Below are 23,424 nucleotides of genomic sequence, written 5' to 3' on the forward strand. Positions count from 1 at the left end.
TGACCTTGGACAAATCCTTAAATGTAGCTGTTTGCCAAACTTATCCGGACTGTGGTCTGTGGTATATCTATAACCATCTTGTGTTTTCCACCCACTTTCCTTCTTGCTGTCTATACTGACATGGAGGAAAAAGGATTGGCTATTAGTAAGCAGATAAGGTAGCAAAAGTAAACAATTAGTAAAAGTACTTTATTTACCTCTTGTATTTGCTTTATATCTTGCTTTACAAAGTTATGAAGTTCACAGCTTTATACCAAAATGTAAGAAGGCTAAGCTATTTGCTTATAAACATTTTTGCCGTCAAATGTCATCTGATTTCATTCTTCTAATCCATATTCAATATATAAAAAAATTCAGATACCAAGGGTACTGGAGCAGCTCTAGGGCATATATTTCTCTTAAGCAGGAGAAAGCTCTTCAACAGCCTTTCCTCCTTGACTTCCTTCCCCACCAATTCAACTGGGCTACTACCTTGAATTTAAAGCAAATCTAGGAAACTTTAGTTGCCATGTGACCCAGCAGGGCCATATACTTGGAGGCTGGAGGTGAGGTCAGAAGTTATTGTCTAATAAGCATTATGTTTGTTTTACACCAGGATTTCACAACCACTTACACATGGAACTCAGTATAGTCCAAATCACCTCCACTGTAGCTTCTACCCTATCCATTAGACAGTCACTCTGAAAGCCTGAAGATCGTGATGATTTGGGGCAGGGATAAAATCACAGTTTTACCAACGTGGCAGGCATGGCCTTCATAACAGTTCTAGGAGCTCTCCTTTTGGTAGCAGAAACAAAATTTGTTAAGTCTGCCTATACAAACTACAGTTATATGCGCAAACCAGAGGGCATGTGTTTAATCCCACTTCACAGTATACTGTGATCTCCCCTCCAATGTATTCTCTTCCATAATATATACCATACCATTCCACTAAGTGTTGTATACCTCCTCCCAACACATCATCCACATACCTAGTCACTAAAGTTGTCTACTATATAATCTACCCCAAAACCAAAACAAAAAAGCCCTTTTGGTATTAATATCTTAAGTATAATCACTTAAACAGCAATGGTACTGCCTATACATTATAGGTAGGTCAGGAGCTAAACACTCAACTGTTAACTTCTGAGGCAGAAAAACATTTTCCCCCACAAAAGCAGGAGTGTAGTAGCAATGGCGTTCCCTCGAATTCAAGTAACATCAGGTGGAGATCATTCTTTGCTCTTATGTGTTTACCTGCTGTATAACTCAGTAGAGGAGTGTGTCAAAACACACTTTGAACCTGATTAAAAACTTTCGGATAAAACTTGAAGTGACTGACAGTTTGTTGTCAACTGCCATTACAACAAAGGACGGATACCATGGTTTTCTTGGCTTCTGGCCATTAGAAGTAGGCACAGGCAACTAAGGATAACATTCTCAAAATGGCCTCCAACCCCTATAAGAAATGAGCTGGGTTTTGTCAGGTCATGTAACACTTTTCTTCCTTAAGTACTGAATACCAAGTCAATACAAAAACCTGAGCCACCGCTCTTCTCTAAGGGAAGACGGAAGGCTAGAAGCAGTTAAGACACCGTAAAAGACAAAAAGCAGCCTAAGTTCTGCATAACTTTCAAGACTCTTAAAAGCAAAAACACAACCATAAGCAGCCAAGATGCTTATGGTGCCTTTATTTCTAAATCGACAGCTAGAACAGTGCATCTAGGATAACACACTAACCTGGGGTTAAAATAATTCTACAAATTCTTGAAACAAAGATGTTATCAGCAGGGTTTCAAAAAAAAAAAAAAAACGTTTGTGAAATGAGGAAAAGTATTACAAGTATAGGTGCCCACACCCATACACACGTACAAGAAACATTCACAGCTGCACACACAAAGGCAGACAGACAGTGCACAATTCTACCAAAATTAAACCCGAATTGGCTGTTACTTGATTATATCAGTCTGTTCATACCTTCAAAGGTTCCCCATGATTGCCCAACACCTCACATAATCCGTTCCTGCTGCACAACGGCTCCAGCACTCTCATCTTTTCAGACATGTCCTCAGGCAGGACAGAAGGGCACCTATGCAACAGAGCGCGCAAGGCTTTCTTAGCACACTGCCCAGTCAACATGGAAATGCAGCTTCACTACAACCCCGAATAAAATGCCAGGTTTAGTAATAAATTCCAATATGCTTTCCTGGGAAATCGCCCTTCTCAAACCCACACAACAGCCTGACTGCTCTGGTCATTCTTACAAGACATGGGGGGGAGAGGTAAGAAAGCTTCTTCATCTCAGACAGAAACAGCACAAAGACATTTTATACAAGAGAATCTTCTCTGTTCTCTCTCAAGTATCATGCAACTATCAATAGTGTGGTCAAAAAAAAAAAAAAAGTTTTCCCGTTCATAAGGATAGACGTAAATAGTTCATGGGGCCACTATTTGGTAGTAGCTCCTTTTTTTCAGGAGCCTTTCCTGAAAAAAAAAAAAAAGAACACATCCTTAGTCTTGCATCCAATTTCATACCCTCCTGAAATCCATCCATGAAGCCCAGTGAAGTCCCCAGCCCTAGAGCTGGAGTGAAGACCTGCAAGTAGATGTGTGCACACGAACAGGGGTGGAGAGAAACCTGCGTGCTATGCAATCCCAGAAAACAGTATGCATCACATCCCCAAGTCTGGTATGTGGCACTGGGCTCTTCTCCCTTCTTCTAGCTCTCTGAAGAACCTTTCAGAGTCTTGAGAATCCAGAAACAAAAGGCTGGAAAGCAACACTTCTATAGATTCTCTCAAGAGTCCACAGAAATTCCAAAAAACAAAGCAGTCTCACTAGGCTTTGTTAATTTGGCTGCTCTCAGTGGAAAAGTGGAGTCTTTCCCTTCATCATACTCCACTCTTCTTTGCTATCAAGAGGGGAGGTGAAGGCAAGATTCCAGTTTCAGAAATCAGTCTCTAAGAAGCCTGCTTGAGCCCCTAAAGACTGTATGCAGATGCTTTATCCTAAGTCCTCCATCTTGGGTGCTGCAGGTGGGGGAAAAGCACCCTGGGAGCCTACAGGAAGTAGGTGATGGCTGCCAAGAGTCTAGGCACAGCCAGGGAGCAGGGGAGAGAGGGTTTGGCAATGGAGCAAACTAAGAGGTTTCACACAGCAGCAGGCCTGGAGAGTCAGACACTGGAAAGGAAGATAAAGGCTACATTCCAGTTCGAAAGGCCTGATAATACCTGCAGCATGAGCACCCGGGCCTAACAGCAACATTGCAAGGTAGATGTTAGGTCTGTGCACTGTCTTGAACTGAGCACTCCCATCAAAATGTGCACAGACGTTCGCTAGGAAGTGCTGTCTGTGAGGACTTGTCGTTATGTGATTTGCTGAGTTCCTAAAATATAACCAGGAGAGCAATCACTCTAGCTGTTGAAAATCTACTGTGTGTCCCTCTGGCATTTAAAGCCAGCTCTGTCCACCTACAAAGCAAGAGAATAGTGAAACACACTGCACGTAATTGTTAAGAAAGGGAACTAGTTGCTTCTAATTTAAATACCCAGTTATTAGTACTAAAGAAATTAAAAGTGATCCTAAAAATCTAGCATTTGCACAAACTTGTACTTAAAAGCCGGACTACAGGTTTAAACCATCATAAGACCATAAACTAAAAATTGCAAACTGAAAGCAATTAAAAAAATACATATGATTAGGGTCAGACTGGGTAGCCAATTAAGATCTGTATCTTTAATCAACATCTGGAGAATACTAGTAGCACAGATTACTACGTTCCATGCTGTCCCAGAGAAGTATAGTTCCTTAAAATCTGTTTCAATCTGACAAACCTCCAGTAAGAACTTAATGTGTAACTATCATCCCATAGAGCTGCCCAGACTTATGCTAGTGGTAAGCCTGGCTAGTAACCACTTTCTCCTTCCCTGATTCTCTGGGGAAGGGAAGACTGTGGCCTCTGTGAAGGGCCGATGTAAAATTAGTTCAAATGATAACTTCCCAACATGGGAGGCAAAAAACTTCATGAATCAATTTTGCTGTCATCCTCAGCATGTCGTTCAATGTGTCCTGCAGCATCCTAGGAATAAAGGGAAAGGGGCCTGTGAGAGAAAAGTTGCTAGTAAGACAAGAAGAAATCCAAGCCAAGGAGAGCTTCACGGGTACATTCTAAGATCCATACATGGAAGGTGATTAGGACCCAGCACTTTACACAAGAACACAGTAATAATCCTCTAGGTCCAGTTACTGGATTTGAAACATTTGAAAACATTCTCTTGGGGTGCCTGGGTGGCTCAGTCGGATAAGCGACTGCCTTCTGCTCAGGTCATGATCCCAGCGTCCTGGGATCAAGCCCCGCATTGGACACCCTGCTCCACAGGGAGCCTGCTTCTCCCTCTGCCTGCCGCTCCCCCTGCTTGTGTTCTCTGTCAAATAAATGAATAAAATCTTTAAAAAATATTAAAAAAGAAAACATTCTCTTTAGGCTCTTTCTCAAAAACTACCTATTTCATCATTTGAAACCTCATTAAGCTATTCCCCAAATCTATGAATAATAATAAAAACGAAAATCCCTAGACTCTCCCTGTTTATTGCAATTCTGAACATTCTAATTAAGGCAAAAAAGGTCTGCCTGCTCTGAGCCGTTGAATGACCCAGGTCGGCCTCAGGTCCCACTCATGTACCTGTTTGGATCCTTTCCTAGCAGTGAAGAAAGCGTCACAGTTCTTCCAGCGACATTTCAGAGTTTGAAAGTTTGGATTTGTATGGTCAGTAAGCAAATGTTGTTTCAAATGATCTACAACGCCAAATATCAGAGCGCAACCATGCCACTGAGGAGAAAGACAATGAAAGGGTAAGGGAAAAACAGTACAGGAAACATGCAATCACAATTACAGCAGTCCTCACTTGTATCTTTTAAGTACTGTGGAAGCAAAAGCAAGCCCCTTATTCTTTATTCTTGGCCAGAAAATATAACAAAGCCAGAGGCATCCACATTAATTACCAATATTCTGAGGAGCCTTGAAAAGACTGGAAAGTCTTGACACTCTGCTCTATTGAGAAGGCAAAGCACCCAGACAGCCACATTGTTAGACGAAAAGGTTAGCAAATATTGACAGGCAAGTTACCATAAAATTTAGTTTAAGCCACATTTATTTTTTATCTTGCCATCATAAAATGAATTCCTTAGTCCATTTATTTAAAAAAGGTGGGGTGCTGGGTGGCTCAGTCAGTTAAGCATCTGACTCTTGATTTCAGCTCAGGTCATGATTTCAGGGTCGTGAGATCGAGCCCTGAGTCGTGCTCCATGTTTAGCAGGGAGTCTGCTTGAGATTCTCTCCCCCCCCCCACCTCTCCCCCTGCTCGCTCTCTAATAAATGAAATCTCTTAAAAAAAAAAAAAAAGGCTAAGAGCTCTCTCTAATACTGAAGGGGCTGTATTTCACAATTCTGAGAACTGCTGACTCGTAAACTTGAGAAAATAAAAATGTCTGACAAAGAAAACTATGCCTTGGAAACCTGAATTTACTGAGAATCTTTATCACTTGAATTGCAATCTTTTTTTCAAGATTTTAGGTATGTACGTATGTATGTATGTATGTATGTATTTAGCATGCATGCAAGTAGGGAGAGGGAAAGGCAGAGGGAGAGAATCTCAAGCAGACTCCCCACTGAGCATGGTACCCAACTTGGGTTGGGTGTCAATCTCACATGTCAATCTCACAACCTTGACAACATGACCTGAGCTGAAACCAAGAGTTGGATGCTTAACCAACAGAGCCACCCAGGTGCCCCTCTTTTTTTTTTTTTTTTAATTCCTACTTTACTAAAAATGTGGCTCAGCTCTCAATTTCACTCGTTAGTCAGAAAGCATGAAGACTCTTTGTCTCGGTTTCTTCCCCCTCCAGCTTGATTGTTTTAAATCTTAAAATTCTGGGGTGCCTGGGTGGCTCAGTTGTTAAGCATCTGCCTTCGGCTCAGGTCGTGATCCCAGGTTCCTGGGATCGAGCCCCGCATCGGGCTCCCTGCTCCGTGGGAAGCCTGCTTCTCCCTCTCCCACTCCCCCTGCTTGTGTTTCCTCTCTCGCTGTCTCTCTCTCTCTGATGAATAAAATCTTTAAAAAAAAAAAAATCTTAAAATTCTAACAGGTTCATTTCTATGAAATAATGCAAATCTGAGTTTTTCCTGTAGCACTATTCCATCCCTTCCAACTTTAAAACCAGATGGTATTTTCTCCATTTCTCTAGAAAAATTAACCCTCTATCTGTATTCTAGATTCTGTTGTACTATATTTTATGTCCTTCACTGAGAAAACCAAAAAGCAAACACAGTAACGTGTAAAAAGCTGCAAAGTAACCAGGCTGTAGACAAGTCTAAATCAAATCTAAAAATGGAGAGTATTTTAATTCCATTCCATTATTTCTGCAAAACAACATGTTAGGGTATGGGGGCCGGGGCGGAGTGGGGAGTGGAAGATCAGTGCCAGAAACTTTTCTCTGATCACCACTAATATCAGAACTGATGAAACAACTTAAGGCCTATACGGAATAGTGTAAAAGTGTGGAGCTCCCCCCCAAAATAAAAACCATGCAATTTGGCCTAGGCAACATACGTTTAAAACCTTCAAGAATACACATTTTTATTTGCCTATAATCCAATGAGGACACAAATCTAATTTATTTGCCTCAAAATCCAATGAGGACACAAACCAAACTATGAACACGTGAAATCCCTGAGGAATGAGTATCAGATAGTGAGCAGGTCACAAAAATAAGCACTTCAACTTTTTATTTCACATACAGTTGACCCCTGAACAACACGGTTTCAAAACGCATGGGGTCCACTTATACATGAGCTTTTTTCAATAAATATAGTACAGTACTCTAAATGTATCTTCGTTTCCTTATGATTTTATTTTATTTACTTATTTAAGTAGGCTCCACGCCCAGCATGGGACTCAAACTCATGACCCTGAGATCAAGTCGCACGTTCCACCAACTGAACCAGCCAGGCGGTGCTTCTTAAATTTTAGTAACATTTTCTTTTCTTTAGCTCACCATATTGTGAGGCTACAGTATATAACACATATAACATACAAAATACGTGTAAATTGACTGTTTATGTTGTCAGTAAGGCTTCGGATCAAGAGTAGGCTATTAGTAGGTAAGCTTTTGGGGAGTCAAAAGTTATATGTGGATTTTCAACTGCACAGGGTCTGATGCCCCTTATCCCTGCACTGTTTAAGGGTCAACTGTACTTCTGTATTGTTGATATTTTTGTAAGCGTGTACTGATTTATAATAAAACAAACAAAAACCACCATAGAGATGACCTCTGAGTGGATGATATATAGACATACCTCCTATCTAATCTTAGACTATTCATGAAAGAAGTATGGAAGCATTTTATTGTTAGCTTTTAAAAATAAGCTTCCTTGGGGCATCTGGGTGGTGCAGTTGGTTAAGCATCTGACTCTTGGTTTCAGCTCAGGTTGTGCTCTCAGGGTCGTGAGATCAAGCCCCACATCAGGCTCCATGCTCAGTGCTGAGTCTGCTTAAGATTCTCTCTCCCTTTCCCCCTCCCACTCATGCTCACTCTCTCTCCCCACCCTCTAAATTAAATCTTAAAAAAATAATAATAAAAATAAACTTCCTTGTCCTACAGTGGGAGGCATAAAGTAGATGCTCAAATATAAAAATGCTTAATTGATGCTAATGAAGATCTATAAATTAGCCTAGGGGTAAGCATTCCTTACCCAACAACGGTAATTCTGCATCAGATTCAGCCTCACAGCTTGAATACTGCCATCATAACAGCCAGTATAAATCTGGAAAAAGAGGTTTCTCATATCAGACCAAAACAACACACAAAAAAACAACTACTAAACTTCCTCAAAACACATGTCAGAAGCTCCTTGTGCTGGCTATAAGAAAACACAAACCTACAGCAAAGCCAGCCGCACGTCCTACCATGGGTAAGTATTTCTGGTGGGGCTACATTGAAGCTATACTCCTTAGAGAGCCACTCCTGAGACACCGGCTGAGAGCAGTAGCAGGGCTCGGGCTGGGAGGCACCTGCCCACACTGTAAGCTGTGCACCCAGGCTCCTGAGCATTGTGTGCTACACCGTGCGCCACACAGTAGCCATCTGCCTCTCGTTGCAACAAGCGGTTCTACTGCTCAGAATCTAGAAAACATCCACTCTGGTTCAACCACATAATTTAAAAATAAAATAAATCAAGGCTTAGCGGGGTTGAGTGAATTAGCTTTTACTTTTAGGTCTGCTTTCGCTATGCCGTACTGGCCAAATCTCCAGACTCTATTCCAATGTTCTGTTTGGATTGTAATGTCTCCGGAAAAAGCACCACTAAATTTTTAGGGGAAACATCTTAAAACTTATTTTCTGTTTAATGGTGGTATCAGATTTTTATTGTAATTATTTTAGCTTATTAATAGCAAAGAGAATATTCAACAATGTCACTGGGTTACTTCTCAGTGATATTATGCCAAGACAGAAAAACATTCAATAATGAGGCATGTCAGAAACAGATGTCATCTTTGGAAGTGATAAACAGGACCATTATTATCAGTTTGTAGTTTTTAGTAAACACATTCAAAAGCAGTATGTGACATGGCTAATAACACTCACCATACTTTTATGGATGGTCATACACATAATCATGTCTTTGTGTCCTCCATAAACTTGCAGTCGATCATGGGACTTAGGTGGAGAAAAAAAACAGAGAGAGAATTAAGGTTATTTATACCCTGTGTTTAATAAGCCTAATCCCTGGAGGCCTCTGGCAGGTTTAAAACCATCCCTAAGGCACTACAAGCTGAGGCACAGTAGCATTTTCACAGAAACACAATCTTTCTAGTAAGTCCGCAAGGGAGGAGTTGGTAATTGGAAATGAGAAAACTAATTTCTGTGTAGTGTCAAAGTCTCAAACCTGAAATAGCACACAAGGAGCACTAAACAGGCTTTAGAGACTACAGCTGCAGTCTGGAAACCATCCGGTATTGACCTCTGTGAGCCTCCCCAGGAACCTCGGAGCCATGTTTCTCAAAGTGTAGTCCACGGACCATCTGCTTCATAATTATCTAGAGGGCTTGTGAAAAATGCAGATTTCTGGGCCCCACCCCATCTTACTATATTAAAAAAAAAAAAAGATTAACACCAAACCCAAACAGACCTTCTCCCCAAATTGTTCAAGCAAAACAGTGGATCTAAATTCTACCTGTAATTCATAGACACGAACAAATTTATCCAGGCAAGCGGTCACCATCACTTTTCCTAGGATATTCACCACAGTCACTGCATGATTGTGACCTTTATAGATCCGCACAAGCTCACCAGTCTGCATCCAAAAAGAAACAAGTCACTAGACTGACTTTCAAGATTCCTTCTGACTTTGGAGATTTATGATTCGATTATTCCAAAAGTCATCGTTCTGAAGCTACTTGTACATAATGTAGCTGAACTAATTTTAACAGATGAAGTACTCACACAAGCATTTACTACAATATAGGTAATACAAGATATATGAAATGTATCCTGATGGAGAGAAGCTGGTGTCATAGAAAGAGAAGGCCCACAACTCTATCTGTATGTATTTTATAGGTTTTGAAGTATTTCCACTTTTAATCATTTTATTGCATCTGGACAAGTCCCTGAGGTTGCATTATCCTCAGGTTTAAAGCCCAGGCACTGAGCTTCACAGAGCTGTCTCTATGACCTGAGCAGAGTCTCTCAGCTGTTTTTATTTGTTCTATTTTAAACTACATAACATATCCACTTTCTCAGAGCCTCAGATGCTCAATTTATCTCAAGTTTAAATGAGATAAACTAAACCTTACATAAACTCTGAATCTGTCCCCCATTAAACATTTTGATGAGGTCAGATAGTGCTCACTATCTTCCAAGAGCTTATGCAGGTAGGGATTATTATTAAGCTTTTCCCTGGAAAAGGGGTTTCATTTAAATTGCAAGAGGTCTGAGAAATCCCTCAACCTTTAACCATCATTCCATTAAAGATTTCTTTACATCAACACAACTTACATGAATGTTATGGGCGTGAACTGACTGATCGCTGGAGCCACTGAACACAAGGTCATTCACCACCTTGAAAAAAATTCACGGAGTTAGATTTGGTATAAGGTTCTGAATTTTCTCTGTAACTTGTAAAGCACATTGTTGAATTCTAATTTCTAACCTACTTTGACATGAGCATGAACTAGGGATAAAATAGTAAGTTCCTCAGACAAATTTTCTAAAGTGAAACTTCCGTCCTACCACCAGGTACTGTGAGGAACTGACAATGTATTTTTGGGTTTGTTGTCTCTTCAGAATGACTGCGAAATAGCCGAGAAGGGCTTTAAAGTATATCTACATTCTATGATAAAACACACCTGTTTCTCTGTTAATATAGTAAAATATAGTCCATCCCTTGGTGACCCAAACCTAAAGAAAAGCACTGTAATCTCTTTGCTCTTTTGAAGATGATGTGTTCTAAATAAGGCATTAGACAATAAGGGAAATGTCACCCAAACCCTTCTATTTGTGCCAGACAACCAACTCCTCTTCTCTTGCACTGTACTTGCCTTCATGCAAAGAATGGTTTTGCTGTGGCCCTCCAGAGTTCTGAGGAGGAGTCCATTCCGTGCATCACGAACACTAATGGTACAGTCATAAGACCCAACAACGAGCAGCTTTCGGGCACCCTCCTGTGCTGTGGCAAGACAGCTGACAGCCCGAGGGCCGTGGCATTCAAAGATTTCAAGTCGTTTATTGTTCTGAAAAATAAGCCACCATCATATGAAGTAAAAGCAACTTAGGTGGTAAATGTCAAAATCAACTAACCCAAATCACTACCTGAATACAAACTCTTAAATTCTATTACCTGTACTTAAGTTCTCATACCCCACCCATCTTTAACTTCCCAACCTCTGCCATTCCCATTCCAACTCCTGACTCCCTCCTCCCCCCTTCCAGTGGGGGCCCGGCAAACTTGTGCATTATAAACACATTTCTAACTTCAAACTACACTACCTGATCATAATTAGCACTTGATTCTCTTTTTATGCCTTTGCTCACTTCCCCGAAGTTAATGATAATGAATGAGCAACTTTTTTTTCATATTCTAATACAATTTCCATGCCATAGACCCAGAAACTCATTCCCTGACTTTTTTGTCATCAAAAATTATGCAATCAGTCATGTGTTTCCAAATTTCTCCACTGAGAATTACTTATTTAGATAATTTCGGTAAGAGTCTCTCATTCTCCACCTTTCTGTTATTCTCAAGTTCTTCTGATTTCTCGTTCTATGTTATCTCTCCTGACATCATTTAGTGAACTAGAGAAGCCTTTTGTATCAGTCACAGTGGCATGGTCACATCCTGAATTCCCAAACACTCCTTTACCTCAAATCTTGCTTCCCTCATCCCCACACCAATCTTGTTCATAAAGTCTCCCCCTTCTCAAAAGGAACTTTAGGGGGGGTTGCCTGGCTGTCTCAGGAGGTGGAGCATGCTACTCTTGATCTTGGGGTCATGAGTTCAAGCCCTGGGTGTAGAGATTAGTTTAGTAAATAAATAAATAAATAAATAAATAAATAAATAAATTGGGTGCAGAGATTACTTTAATAAATAAATAGATAGGAACTTCAGGTGCACACAAGTGGTGAAACTCCCAGAAACTAAGCACTAAGCTCCCAGCAGCTGGGAGCCTCCAGGGCTAAGCAATGACTTCAGCCATCTTAGGTGCTGGGGAGACAGCCTGATGGAGCTCAGGGTCCACTGGTGGACAGCACAGAGAAATAGCCCTGGCTTTCTGTTGAGACCTCAGAAGCACTGCATTCTAGGTGTATGGGCAATCCAAAAAGGGCCCAGCCCTCACAAGGCTTCAAAATTCCCATGTCTGCAGAGATTCAAATCTCTGTGTCAAGATCCATCTTCTCTGCTTGTCAACCAGTTAAAGACCATTTCCATTTGAATTTTTTGCCCTCATCCTGCCTCAGAAGTCCTGTTCCTAACTTCTGTCCACCTTTGATAGCGTTACTCTTCAGAAAGAGAATGAGGCAATTATCAAATTTTATCCTTTAAACTATTTTAAACTTATTCTTTCTTCATTTCTATTGCCCTAACCGAATCTAATGTAGGCTGTTAACACTTCACATATGGAACGCAACGACTTCCACTAATGACCCGTCTGTGATCTATTCCTACTGAGTGAACCAAATAACTTGGCACTTGATTATCTATGTGCTAGATTCTTCTAACTTGATTCTAAGCTTCTGAAAGGCAAAAGCCATGACATATTTTATTGTATCCCTTATAAGCAGTGGTTCCAGCTCACATGTGGAAGGAGAGCTGGTAGGTATTCGCTAAACATATGAATGATACTATAATTGGGCATAACACAGTAAACTTTTTTTTTTAAAGATTTTATTTATTTATTTGACAGAGAGAGACACAGCGAGAGAGGGAACACAAGCAGGGGGAGTGGGAGAGGGAGAAGGAGGCTTCCCGCAGAGCAGAGAGCCTGACGCGGTGCTCAATCCCGGGACCCTGGGATCATGACCTGAGCCGAAGGCAGATGCCGAAAACTGAGCCACCCAGGCGCCCCAACACAGGAAACATTGTAACATACTGTTAAAAGATGACCATGAAGTGCCTGGGTGGCACAGTTGGTTAGGCATCTGACTCTTGATTTCGGCTCAGGTCATGATCTCAGGGTCATGAGACTGAGCCCCATGTTGGGCTCCATGTGTGGAGCCTGCTTAAGATTTTCTCTCTCCCTCTCCTGCTCTCCACCCCCAGCCCCCACATTGGCACACTCACATTCTCTCACTCAAAAAAAAAGATGACCAGATGACCTTGGGATATGGTGCTACAACTCTTTAGTAACCAAATCCATCAACTCTACCTCTTACATCTTTTTTTTTTTTAAAGATTTTATTTATTTATTTGAGAGAGAGAGAATGAGAGATAGAGAGCACGAGAGGGAAGAGGGTCAGAGGGAGAAGCAGACTCCCTGCTGAGCAGGGAGCCCGATGTGGGACTCGATCCTGGGACTCCAGGATCATGACCTGAGCCGAAGGCAGTCGCTTAACCGACTGAGCCACCCAGGCGCCCCCTCTTACATCTTTTATCCATTCTCTTCTCTTCATCCTTAGTCTGACCTTTCTACTTCATCTTCTACAACAAAGCCTCCTAAATGATCTTCCTGCCTCTACTAGTACCAGTATTTTCCTATCATCAACTCCAGAAGGACTTTTTCTAAAATACAAATTGGATCATGTTTCTCCTACTTTAAAGCCCACATGATGGAAGTCCACCTACATAAACAAAGCATATAGGGCCATCAAGAACTGGTCCTTCCTCATTTCCTAAGCTTTATCCTGAGGCTTAGCACATAACAGATGCTCAGTAAAGGTTTGCTCAACAAATGAATTTATCTTTGGATTAGGAAAGAATGAAGCCATAGGAGCAAAAGGCAAACCTATGACTGGGTTCACATTACAGAATGGGCTATCCTCATGAAACCCTAAATCAGTTCCAGACCACATCAATGTCATACTCAAAAGAATTTAAGCTCATTTTTCATGGTGTCATTCTTAAAATGAGATAGACTAGTTCAACCTATGACTCATTATTTGGCCCCAAATCATCAGGCTTGGTTTAATTTAGTAGAGTTACCTTTTGGTCCTGGCACACTTGGGCCTGAGCAGACAGAATGAAGGATCTTGTTTCACTTATACCAGAAGATAACAGTTTTTGAGTAGCAGCTCATTCTGTTGTTTTCTCACACAAGAAAACAGGAAAATGTCTGCCTTCTACTTCTTCCCACACACATGCTACTTTCAAGTGACATGGGAATGCAGCCTTCTCCCCCACACACTAACCTTTATGTTGAAGGTGACCACAGTGCCATTTGCCAGTCCTGCATAGAGGATTCGCCATCGACTATGGAGGCAGAGAACCCGGTCTTCCAGCTGTAACTGCTCCACACACTCTCGCGTCTGACAAAAGTACACAACACCTCATCAGCAGAGGTTAACAGCAAATAAAATGTGAAATCAATCCTTCTTAAAGCAGAGTGTGAAATGATTTCTATGAGGAAGAAAATGTAGCATCCTCTATCTTGTAGAAGAGTATGATAGATTTGGCCAAAGATCCTCAAGCTCTAAATAAATATCAACTCTAATAATGTCACTTGCGTTCCTAATTTGGAATGCAGAAATTCTTCAAAGGGCACTAAGAATTGGGCCTTAAAATTTTAAATTAAGTAGCCAAAGGTAAAGCTGCATTTGACATCTAAAAAGGAAAATAAAGGTTACAGTTGTATATTTGATACTTGCATTAATCATGTATGTGTTTCCTGTAATTGATTCTCTATTTCAATAGTTCCCAAATGCCTCCTTCAAACCAGTGCTTGGTTGGCTGATCCATAATTAGCTGAGAAGTTTTTAAAATATATAGAATCCCTTGGGGCGCCTGGGTGGCTCAGCTGTTAAGCATCTGCCTTTGGCTCAGGTCATGGTCCCAGGGTCCTGGGATTGAGGCTGACATTGGGCTCCCTACTTCGCGGGAAGCCTGCTTCTCCCTCCTCTCCCACTCCCCCTGCTGTCTTCCCTCTCTCGTTGTGTCTCTCTCGGTCAAATAAGTACAAAATCTTAAAAAAAAAAAAAAATTTATATACAACCCCAAGCTTCATTCTCAATCCCTGAGATTGTAATTCAGTAGGCTCTGGAATATACATTTAAAAAATTTCTTTAGTAATTCTAATGCATATCCAGGTGAAATAAGTACTATTTGATCTCACCTTCAAGAAATGATTTCCATGAATTTCCAGAACTGGGTTATACTAGCAATTCTAGTTACCTAGGTAACCTGGCCCTGTTTCCAGTAAGATAGCGAGCTCTCAAGATTTGTTAATGAATGATACTAAGCAACTAAAGCCCCAAAGTGTAGCTTTTAAACAGGATTGGAAACATGCTAAAATCAAGATGGTTAAAACTGGACAGAATGAGACAAGCTGTGGGTAGGATGATAAAAGCTGTAGGCTGTCAAAGCTTTTGACCTCTTTCCCCAACCTTCTTCTATAAAGAGTCAGTCCCCGAAATTAGTCAATTCTCTCCCATAAAATTACAAATGTAAATGCCATGTATAAAATTGTGAAATAAAAAGACAGTAAATACGCCCAAATGTTAAAATTCATGTTGCCTCTGGTTAAGCCATGTGAGAGCTTCTTGTAGTTTTTATAGGGGAATCAGATATATACTGTAATAGAAAAGAAAAAAAAAGATTCCTTTTAAAATATGAATGCTCGCTGACAAGTACCTAGTCACCCAAGAAATCTAACAGAGATGTACAAGATTAATGTTGTTTTCATACTTGCTAACAAACATCCATCTGCAGCCCATGAATCGAGGAGTCATTTCGACTTCCAAGTCTTATTTTTTAAGAAATACATTTCACAAGACTATAGCTGCTGTAGACAGTGATTCCTCTGATGGATCTCAGCAAAGTAAATTGCAAACTTTCTGGAAAGGATTCACCATTCTAAAGATGCCATTAAGGGAAGAAGTCAAAATATCAATGTAAAAGGGGGTTTAGAAGAAGCAGATTCCAGCCCTCAAGGATGACTATGAGGGGTGCAAGACTTCAGTGGAGGAAGTGACTGCAGATGTGGTGGGAATAGCAAGAGAACTAGAATGAGAAGTGGGGCCTGAAGTCGTGACCGACTTGCTGCAATCTCAGGATAAAACTGTACTGGATGACGAGCTGCTTCTCACGGCTGAGCAAAGAAAGTGGTTTCTTGAGATGGAATCTACTGGTGAAGATGCTGTGAAGACTGTTGAAATGACAACAAGGTTTTCAGAATATTCCATAAACTTAGTTGATAAAGCAGCAGCAAGGTTTGAGAGGATGGACTCCAGTTTTGAAAGAAGTCCTACTGGGGGTAAAATGCTTTCAAATGGCACTGCACGCTACAGAGAAATGGCTCATGAAAGGAAGAGTCGATCATGGAGGCACACTTCACTGTGGTCTTATTTTAAGAAATTGCCACAGCCATCCTAGCCCTCACAACCACCCCCACATCAGTCAGCGGCCATCAACACTGAGGCAGGACCTTCCACCAGCAAAAAGACTACAGCTTGCTGAAAACTCAGATGATGACTAGCATTTGATTAGCAATAAAGTATTCTTTCTCTTTTTTTTTTTCTTCCTTTTTTCCCTCTCTGGGGAGAGAAAAAAGTATTTCTTAATTAAGGTACATACATTGCTTTTTTTTAGATACAATGCCATTGCACACCTAAGAGAATAGTGTATAGCATCAACATTAACTTTTATGTTCACTAGGAAACCAAAAAATTCATTTGACTAGTTTTATTGTGATGTTCACACCTTACTGCAATGGTCTGGAACCCAACTTGCAGTATCTTTGAGGTATGCTACTAAAATAGGCTCAAAGCATAATAAAGTGGGCAGAATGAAGCATCTGTCTCAGTGTCTCCACTCTACACAGTAAATACAGCCAAAGCAGCTTAATATGATCACTTCTGATTTCTCTGGACTCACTTACCTTGACATTATAGCAGCGAATGGTATGGTCACTGGAACCAGTGTAAAGGGCAGCATTCTTCCCAGAGGTTTGTGTAACCAGGAGGCAGTTCACTTTGGAGGTGTGCCCCTCGAAGACACCAATGCACTTCCGACTCTAAAGTTAAGCACATATCAGATCATTACTTGTGGATACACAAGGATTAAATAACACATTTCCTCAACAACAAAAAATGCTAAAACATGCAGTTTGCTGCTGTATCCTCGGTGCCTCAGTTAGTGCCTGGTACACAAAAGGTGCTCAGTAAGTATCTGCTCACTAAATGCCCAGTCAACAGTCACAGGAACTAAGTATCTCCAACTCTATGTTAGCTGAACCATACCAAAAATACATATCTGCTGTAAGATAGATCAGAATTTTAATTAACGCCTAAGGCAAGGATCTCCAACATAAGACCAAAGATCTGACAAATCCAAACTGCAGCTAATTCCCCAGATAAGTGCATTTCATCAGTAAGTATGAATGTTCCACAATATTCAGAGATGTGTCACGTGCCATCGCAGGCCGTAGTGGTCCAGGGGCAGTTTCATAAGGGAGCATCCTAAATGTTATCTTCGTGCACATATGGAGATCCACTTAGAATGTGCATACATATATACATTTATCTTGCAATTTAGAGTTAGAGCCAATCCCCCAAATGTTACACTCCTACTTCCTGGTACCACTGCTTCCTTCCTAGACACCTGTTGCCTAGAGCGAACACATTTTCATGGTCCATCATCTAACCTTTTGACTTTCAAGACTTCAATAATTTCAAATACTTTCATGGTGTTTGTTCAGACAACAGAGTGTTCCTAAAGTTTCTTGGCTATCACTGTTGATAAGCAAAATTAGTTTGACATACACCAAATTCAAAACTCATTCTATGAAAAGTTCATTCTATGAAAATTGAGACTAACGAGCATCAGAGTATACTAAGTGTGAGGAACTAGAACACTGTTGCTCTCCTTAATAACTTCGGACAATTAATGAACTGTGAGGACAAATGCCTCCTCTAGTACTTCCCCGATATTCATTCTATCCTATTATGTAGCAGCTATGGAACTGACCTCATTAACAACGCCAGGACTAGAACCTGATTGGCCAAGCCTACTGCTGTCATCTCATCTCTCTTTGCCAAGTGGTTGTTCACAGTCAAGCACAGGACCCATTTTTATAGCAATGGGAGGAAAAAAAAAAACCCCAAGGGCTTCCAAAATCTGTGAGCAGAAGAACTAGCTTTAGGAAGAGGTGACACCAGAGAAAGCAGAATGGAGAGACAGAAAGAAGCTAAGTCCCCAGTGACCCTGCTAAACCACTGCCATCAACCTCATCTACAGTTAGTCTAAAACTCACCTCATCTCTCGACAGCAAATAGATTCCCCTATTGTTTAAGAGAGTGTGAACTGGAGTTCCTAAAACCTGCAAAAACATTCTGATTGAGTTATCAACTCACCACCAGATTATAAGCTCGGACAGTTTTATCTGCTGAACAGGTGTACAGTAAGTTCCCAAATATCTGAATTGCATTCACTGCGGCTTGGTGCCCCTCAAAGCTCCCTTCTGTGGGCTCATCATCATCTCCTGGCTCGGAAGATATTTCTGGAAAACAAAAATATGTTTCAGAGACCTGTCTGCTTTTGTCTGAAAAGATACTCAAAATTTAAAACCATTACATAATATAGTGGTCCCTGGATTCTCCTTAAAACCTTGTTCCCCTAGCAAAACACATCTTTCATTAATGATCTTCATTATGAAGACTTTATAACAAGAGAAGGCAGCGGAGGCTTCCACGTAGGAAAAAAGATACTTATTTTTTGAGTGAACCTGGGAAGTACCAAATTGCTCTCCACATCCTCTCTTCTGCTGCCAGTTCTTCTGTTGAATAAGGCATTATTCTTTAAGCAGTTCCTTCTCAAAGCAAAAACCCCAGGAGGCAATGAAACCTTAATACTCCTTAGTTGAACAGCTAAGACAGATGGGAATAAGAAACTAAAAAGGCAGGACTTAGGATTTACAGATACCATAACTGCTGGTCAAAGCAATCATCCCAGTGACAATACCCCACCTCACCCCACTCTACAGGCTTACGTAAACCCTGGCTCTACTATTTATAAGCCTTTTTTTCTGTGGTTAATTTAAATGAAACTGAATAACCAATACCTGAAGAGTTCTTTGAGCCTTTTATGGAGGAGATCACAGTCTGAGTTTCTGCCACACTACAAAATAATAACAAAAGTCTTTTTAGCACCTGTGAATAGGACAGGCCGTAAAACTTATTTTTCCTGACTCAGAGGATTGTTCTGAACAATGGGCAACACAGCAGTGATAGATCAGTTTTTCCATCTGAAATTTCTATATGAAAGGAAATAAAAGTACAGTAAATATTTACAACACAAATGAGGAAGCAGAAAAATCTCCATTGCCAAGGTTTGATTCCTCCATACCCATAATCTGTTTCTATACATCTGATTCATTTAAAAATTGATTCATAACCACAAGTTCTATTTTTTAAGAAAAGAATAATGGTGAAAGCTGTTTTGATTGGACCAGCACACCATCCTCACCTTACAGGGATACCATCTTTATAACGAGTGCCAATCTCACTGGTAGAGCTAACTTCATCACAACCAGAACGAGAAGTTTCTAATGAGTTTTGCTCTGCGGAGTTCCAAATATCCTTTTTAGATGGACTGTCTGGTTTCTCTTCTCCAGATTCAGAAGAATCAATGGCTACCACTTCCAACTGAGGGTTAGGGATCTCTAGGACTTCCAGAGACGAGTCACTATCTGGCTCATCTCTGACACTCTCTTGCTCCGGGCCAGTTCTGCTATCTTCCCAGGTGGAGGTTGTTACCTTCCCCCCTTTAGTTGACTTTCCAGTCTTTACTTTCCTTACAGGTTTAGCAGTAAATACATCCTGTTCAGTGTCACTGTTCTCGGGAACATGAGCAGCCCGAAGCGTTTTCTTCTTCCTAAGTTTCTTCTTTTTCTTGTTTCCCCGTGTTTCAGCTGATGTCAGGGTAGACTCTGCCTGCTGCTCAGGCTGGTCAGCTGGAGAGTGGGGGTCCCTCTCTAGGGGGGTTTCGGAAACAAACGACAATCTTGGAAAGGAACTGGTACAGGCCTCAGACCCGCTGTTGCCTTTGACTGGCTCTTCATGAAGATCAGCTGGCTGGGAAGAGGGGGCATTTCCTCTGTTCCTGGTATTTCCTTGCTCCATGGAAAACTTCAGTTCTTGGCTAGGTTCATGGAAACTTTCTGTGACCTCTGATAAGGACAACGTTGCAGTGATGACTGGATAAACTGGACAACTGTCACTGTTCTCTCCTGAATTGAGAAGAAAAAAAATTATTGTATCTTCTTTTGTGTCTGCTATTTATCATCACAAACTGCCATTATTTATCAATGATCGAATCTCTACCAAGTAATGACCTTTCAGTGATATGTGAACAAAGCTACAACTATTAAAGTGGTTATCTCACCCCTCAGTTTCCCATAACCTACAGAAATTTCCATGACAGCACTTACTACACTTTGCCCTGCACTGATCTCACAAATAACATGCATGTCTTATGCTGTACAAAAGCTCTTTATGGGCACAGACTGTTTCTACCCAACTTTTTTCTTTCTTTCCTGTTTGACATGTCCACATATTTAACGTCATGTTTTATTCTTGGTAGACATTTAAATATCTACTCAGCTCAAGTGCTTTCACCTTTATTTCTTAGATGTTTTCACTATGCCATTTTACCGGTACATCATCCACTTTGGCTACATAACAGTAGTTACAAAGTCAGCTGACTTGAGGGCGGAGCAAGATGGCAGAGGAGTAGGAGACCTGGATTTCGTCTGGTCTCAGGAATTCAGCTGAATACGGATCAAACCATTCTGAACACCTACGAACTCAACAGGAGATCAAAGAAAAGAGTAGCAACAACTCTGAACAGAAAAGCGACCACTTTCTGGAAGGTAGGACGTGTGGAGAAGTGAATCGGAGGCGATATTCGGGAGGACAGACTGCGGGGGAGGGGGCCTCTGTCGGCCGCTTCTGGCAAGTGATAGAGCCGCGCACAAAATCGGAACTTTTAGAAGTCGGCTCCGCTGAGGGACATCGCTCCAGTGGCTAAGCGGGTGGTGGAACCCTCGCAGGACAGTGTGGTCTCAGGACCCTCGGGGTCACAGAAAGACTGGGGGTGCCTGAGTGGGGCAGAGCTCCCAGGTATCGGAGCGGGGAAGCCGGCTGCAGAGACGGAGCCGAGGCGTGGGCTCTCAGCTCGGGGTGGCCATAAACTGTGATCCATGGCACAGTCGGGCCACTGCTCCTCCAGCAGGGACCCAACAAGCGGCAGATCCGGGGAGACTCCCCTTCCTCCCCCAGGAGGAGCGGCGCGGGAGCGCACCGCAGGGATCTGCTGGGTTTGGAGACTCCACACAGGGCCGGGTGCCAGAGATAGAAACACTCGGTCACAGGCCGGGTGAGCACGGAGTGTGGCCGGAGACTGGGGACACGGGAGTGATTGACTGCTTTTCTCTGGGGGCGCACTGAGGAGCAGGGCCCGAGTTCTTGGCTCCTCCAGGGTGGAGATTGGGAGGACGCCATTTTCACTCTCGTCCTCCAAAGCTGTACCGAGAGCTTGTAGGGAACAAAAGGTCCTGAGAGCAAACTCGAGCAGATCACTTAGCCCGGACTGGCAAGGGCAGGGCAGTTCCACCTCCGGCAAAGATATTTGGGAACCACGGCAACAGGCCCCTCCCCCAGAAGATCAGCAAGAACAGCCAGCCAAGACCAAGTTTACCGATCAATGGGAACGGGAGAACTCCAGCCCTAGGGGAATACTGCACATAGAATCCATGGCTTTTTTACCATGATTCTTTAGTCTTTCAAAGTTAATTTATTTTTAACTTTTTAAAAATTTTTTTTCCCCTTTTAAACCAACATCTTATCAATCCCTTTTTTAAAAAAAACATTTTTCTTTTTCATTTTTAGAGTCATATTCTATTCCTTCATAGTAGTTACCCTTATTTTTGGCATATATATATATATATATATATATATATATGTCATTCTCTCTTTAAAATTTTGGGATACAGTTTCTTCTAAAAAATCAAAATATACCCTAAATCTCTAGTGTATGGCTTTGTTCCAGTCTCCTGACTGATCACATTCTCTCCTTTTTTTTTTAAATCCTCTTCTTTTTTCAAACACCTTATCAATTCCTTTTATAACATTTTTTATAATTTTCATCTTTAGAGTCATATTCCATCCCTTCATCATATCAACCCTTATTTTGTACTTAGATAAGTTTTTCTTTAAAATTTTGGGAGGCACTTTCTTCTAACAGGCCAAAATACACCCAAAATCTAGTATGTGGCACTCTTCTATGCACCAGCCTGATCATATTTGATCATATTCTGGTTTTTTTTTTGTTTTGTTCTGTTTTGGTTTGTTTTTATCTTTTTCTTTTTTCTCTTCCTTTTTTCTTTCTTTTCCCCTGGTTTCAGGTCTTTTCTGATTTGTTTAGAGTATTTTTTCTGGGGACGTTGTTACCCTGTTAGCATTTTGTTCTCTCATTCATCTATTCTCCTCTGGACAAAATGACAAGACAGAAAAAATCACCTCAACAAAAAGAACAAGAGGTAGTACCGTCTGCCAGGGACCTACTCAATATGGACATTAGTACAATGTCAGACTTGGAGTTCAGAATCATGATTTTAAAGATACTAGCTGGGCTTGAAAAAAGCATGGAAGTTATTAGAGAAACCCTTTCTGGATTAATAAAAGAACTAAAATCTAACCAAGTTGAAATGAAAAAGGCTATTAATGAGGTGCAATCAAAAATGGGGGCACTAACTGCTATGATAAATGAGGCAGAAGAGAGAATCAGCGATATAGAAGACCAAATGATGAAAAATAAAGAAGCTAAGAAAAAGAGAGATAAACAACTACTGGATCAAGTGGGCAGAATTTGAGAGATAAGTGATACCGTAAGATGAAACAACATTAGAATAATTGGGATCCCAGAAGAAGGAGAGAGAGGGGCAGAAGGAATATTGGAGCAAATTATAACAGAGAACTTCCCTAATGTGGGGAGGGAAACAGGCATCAAAATCCAGGAGGCACAGAGAACCCCTCTCAAAATCAATAAAAATAGGTCAACACCCCGACATCTAATAGTAAAACTTACGAGTCTCAGAGACAAAGAGAAAATCCTGAAAGCAGCTCGGGAGAAGAGATATGTAACCTATAATGGTAGAAACATTAGACTGGCAACAGACCTATCCACAGAGACCTGACAGGCCAGAAATGACTGGCATGATATATTCAGAGCACTAAATGAGAAAAATATGCAACCAAGAATACTATATCCAGCTAGGCTGTCATTGAAAATAGAAGGAGAGATAAAAAGCTTCCAGGACAAACAAAAACTAAAGGAATTTGCAAACACGAAACCAGCCCTACAAGAAATATTGAAAGGGGTCCTCTAAGCAAAGAGAGAACCTAAAAGCAGCATAGACCAGAAAGGAACACAGACAATATACAGTAACTTAAGTCACCTTACAGGCAATACAATGGCACTAAATTCGTATCTTTCAATAGTTACCCTGAATGTAAATGGGCTAAATGCCCCAATCAAAAGACACAGGCTATCAGATTGGATTAAAAAACAAGACCCATCGATATGCTGTCTGCAAGAGACTCATTTTAGACCCAAAGACACCCCCACATTGAAAGTGAGGGGGTGGAAAACCATTTACCATGCTAATGGACACCAAAAGAAAGCTGGGGTGGCAATCCTTATATCAGACAAATTAGATTTTAAACCAAAGACTGTAATAAGA

At 41.2% G+C, this 23,424-nt stretch overlaps 1 protein-coding gene across 4 annotated transcripts in view; it reads right to left on the reverse strand.

Annotated features, from left to right (window-relative positions):
- Positions 1-201: 201 nt before the first annotated feature.
- ZNF106 (zinc finger protein 106) overlaps positions 202-23,424 on the reverse strand; it is a 70,174-nt gene continuing 46,951 nt past the window's right edge. For all 4 annotated transcript variants that reach the window (XM_028094462.2, XM_028094460.2, XM_088024743.1 and 1 more), the window contains 12 exons: positions 19,149-19,911; positions 18,745-18,800; positions 18,038-18,183; positions 16,564-16,698; positions 13,880-13,996; positions 10,576-10,767; positions 10,034-10,096; positions 9,213-9,332; positions 8,624-8,695; positions 7,731-7,802; positions 4,662-4,808; positions 202-4,057 (listed from right to left, as the gene is read on the reverse strand). In XM_028094462.2, the coding sequence (XP_027950263.1) occupies positions 4,001-4,057; positions 4,662-4,808; positions 7,731-7,802; positions 8,624-8,695; positions 9,213-9,332; positions 10,034-10,096; positions 10,576-10,767; positions 13,880-13,996; positions 16,564-16,698; positions 18,038-18,183; positions 18,745-18,800; positions 19,149-19,911 (1,940 nt within the window). In that variant the 3' untranslated portion in view covers positions 202-4,000. The remainder of the gene's footprint in view (positions 4,058-4,661; positions 4,809-7,730; positions 7,803-8,623; positions 8,696-9,212; positions 9,333-10,033; positions 10,097-10,575; positions 10,768-13,879; positions 13,997-16,563; positions 16,699-18,037; positions 18,184-18,744; positions 18,801-19,148; positions 19,912-23,424) is intronic.

Source organism: Eumetopias jubatus, unplaced genomic scaffold (assembly GCF_037043125.1).
Source record: "Eumetopias jubatus isolate StellerSeaLion01/CBP00866 unplaced genomic scaffold, mEumJub1_p1.0 scaffold_7, whole genome shotgun sequence".
In the NCBI taxonomy this organism is placed as follows: Eukaryota; Metazoa; Chordata; class Mammalia; order Carnivora; family Otariidae; genus Eumetopias; species Eumetopias jubatus.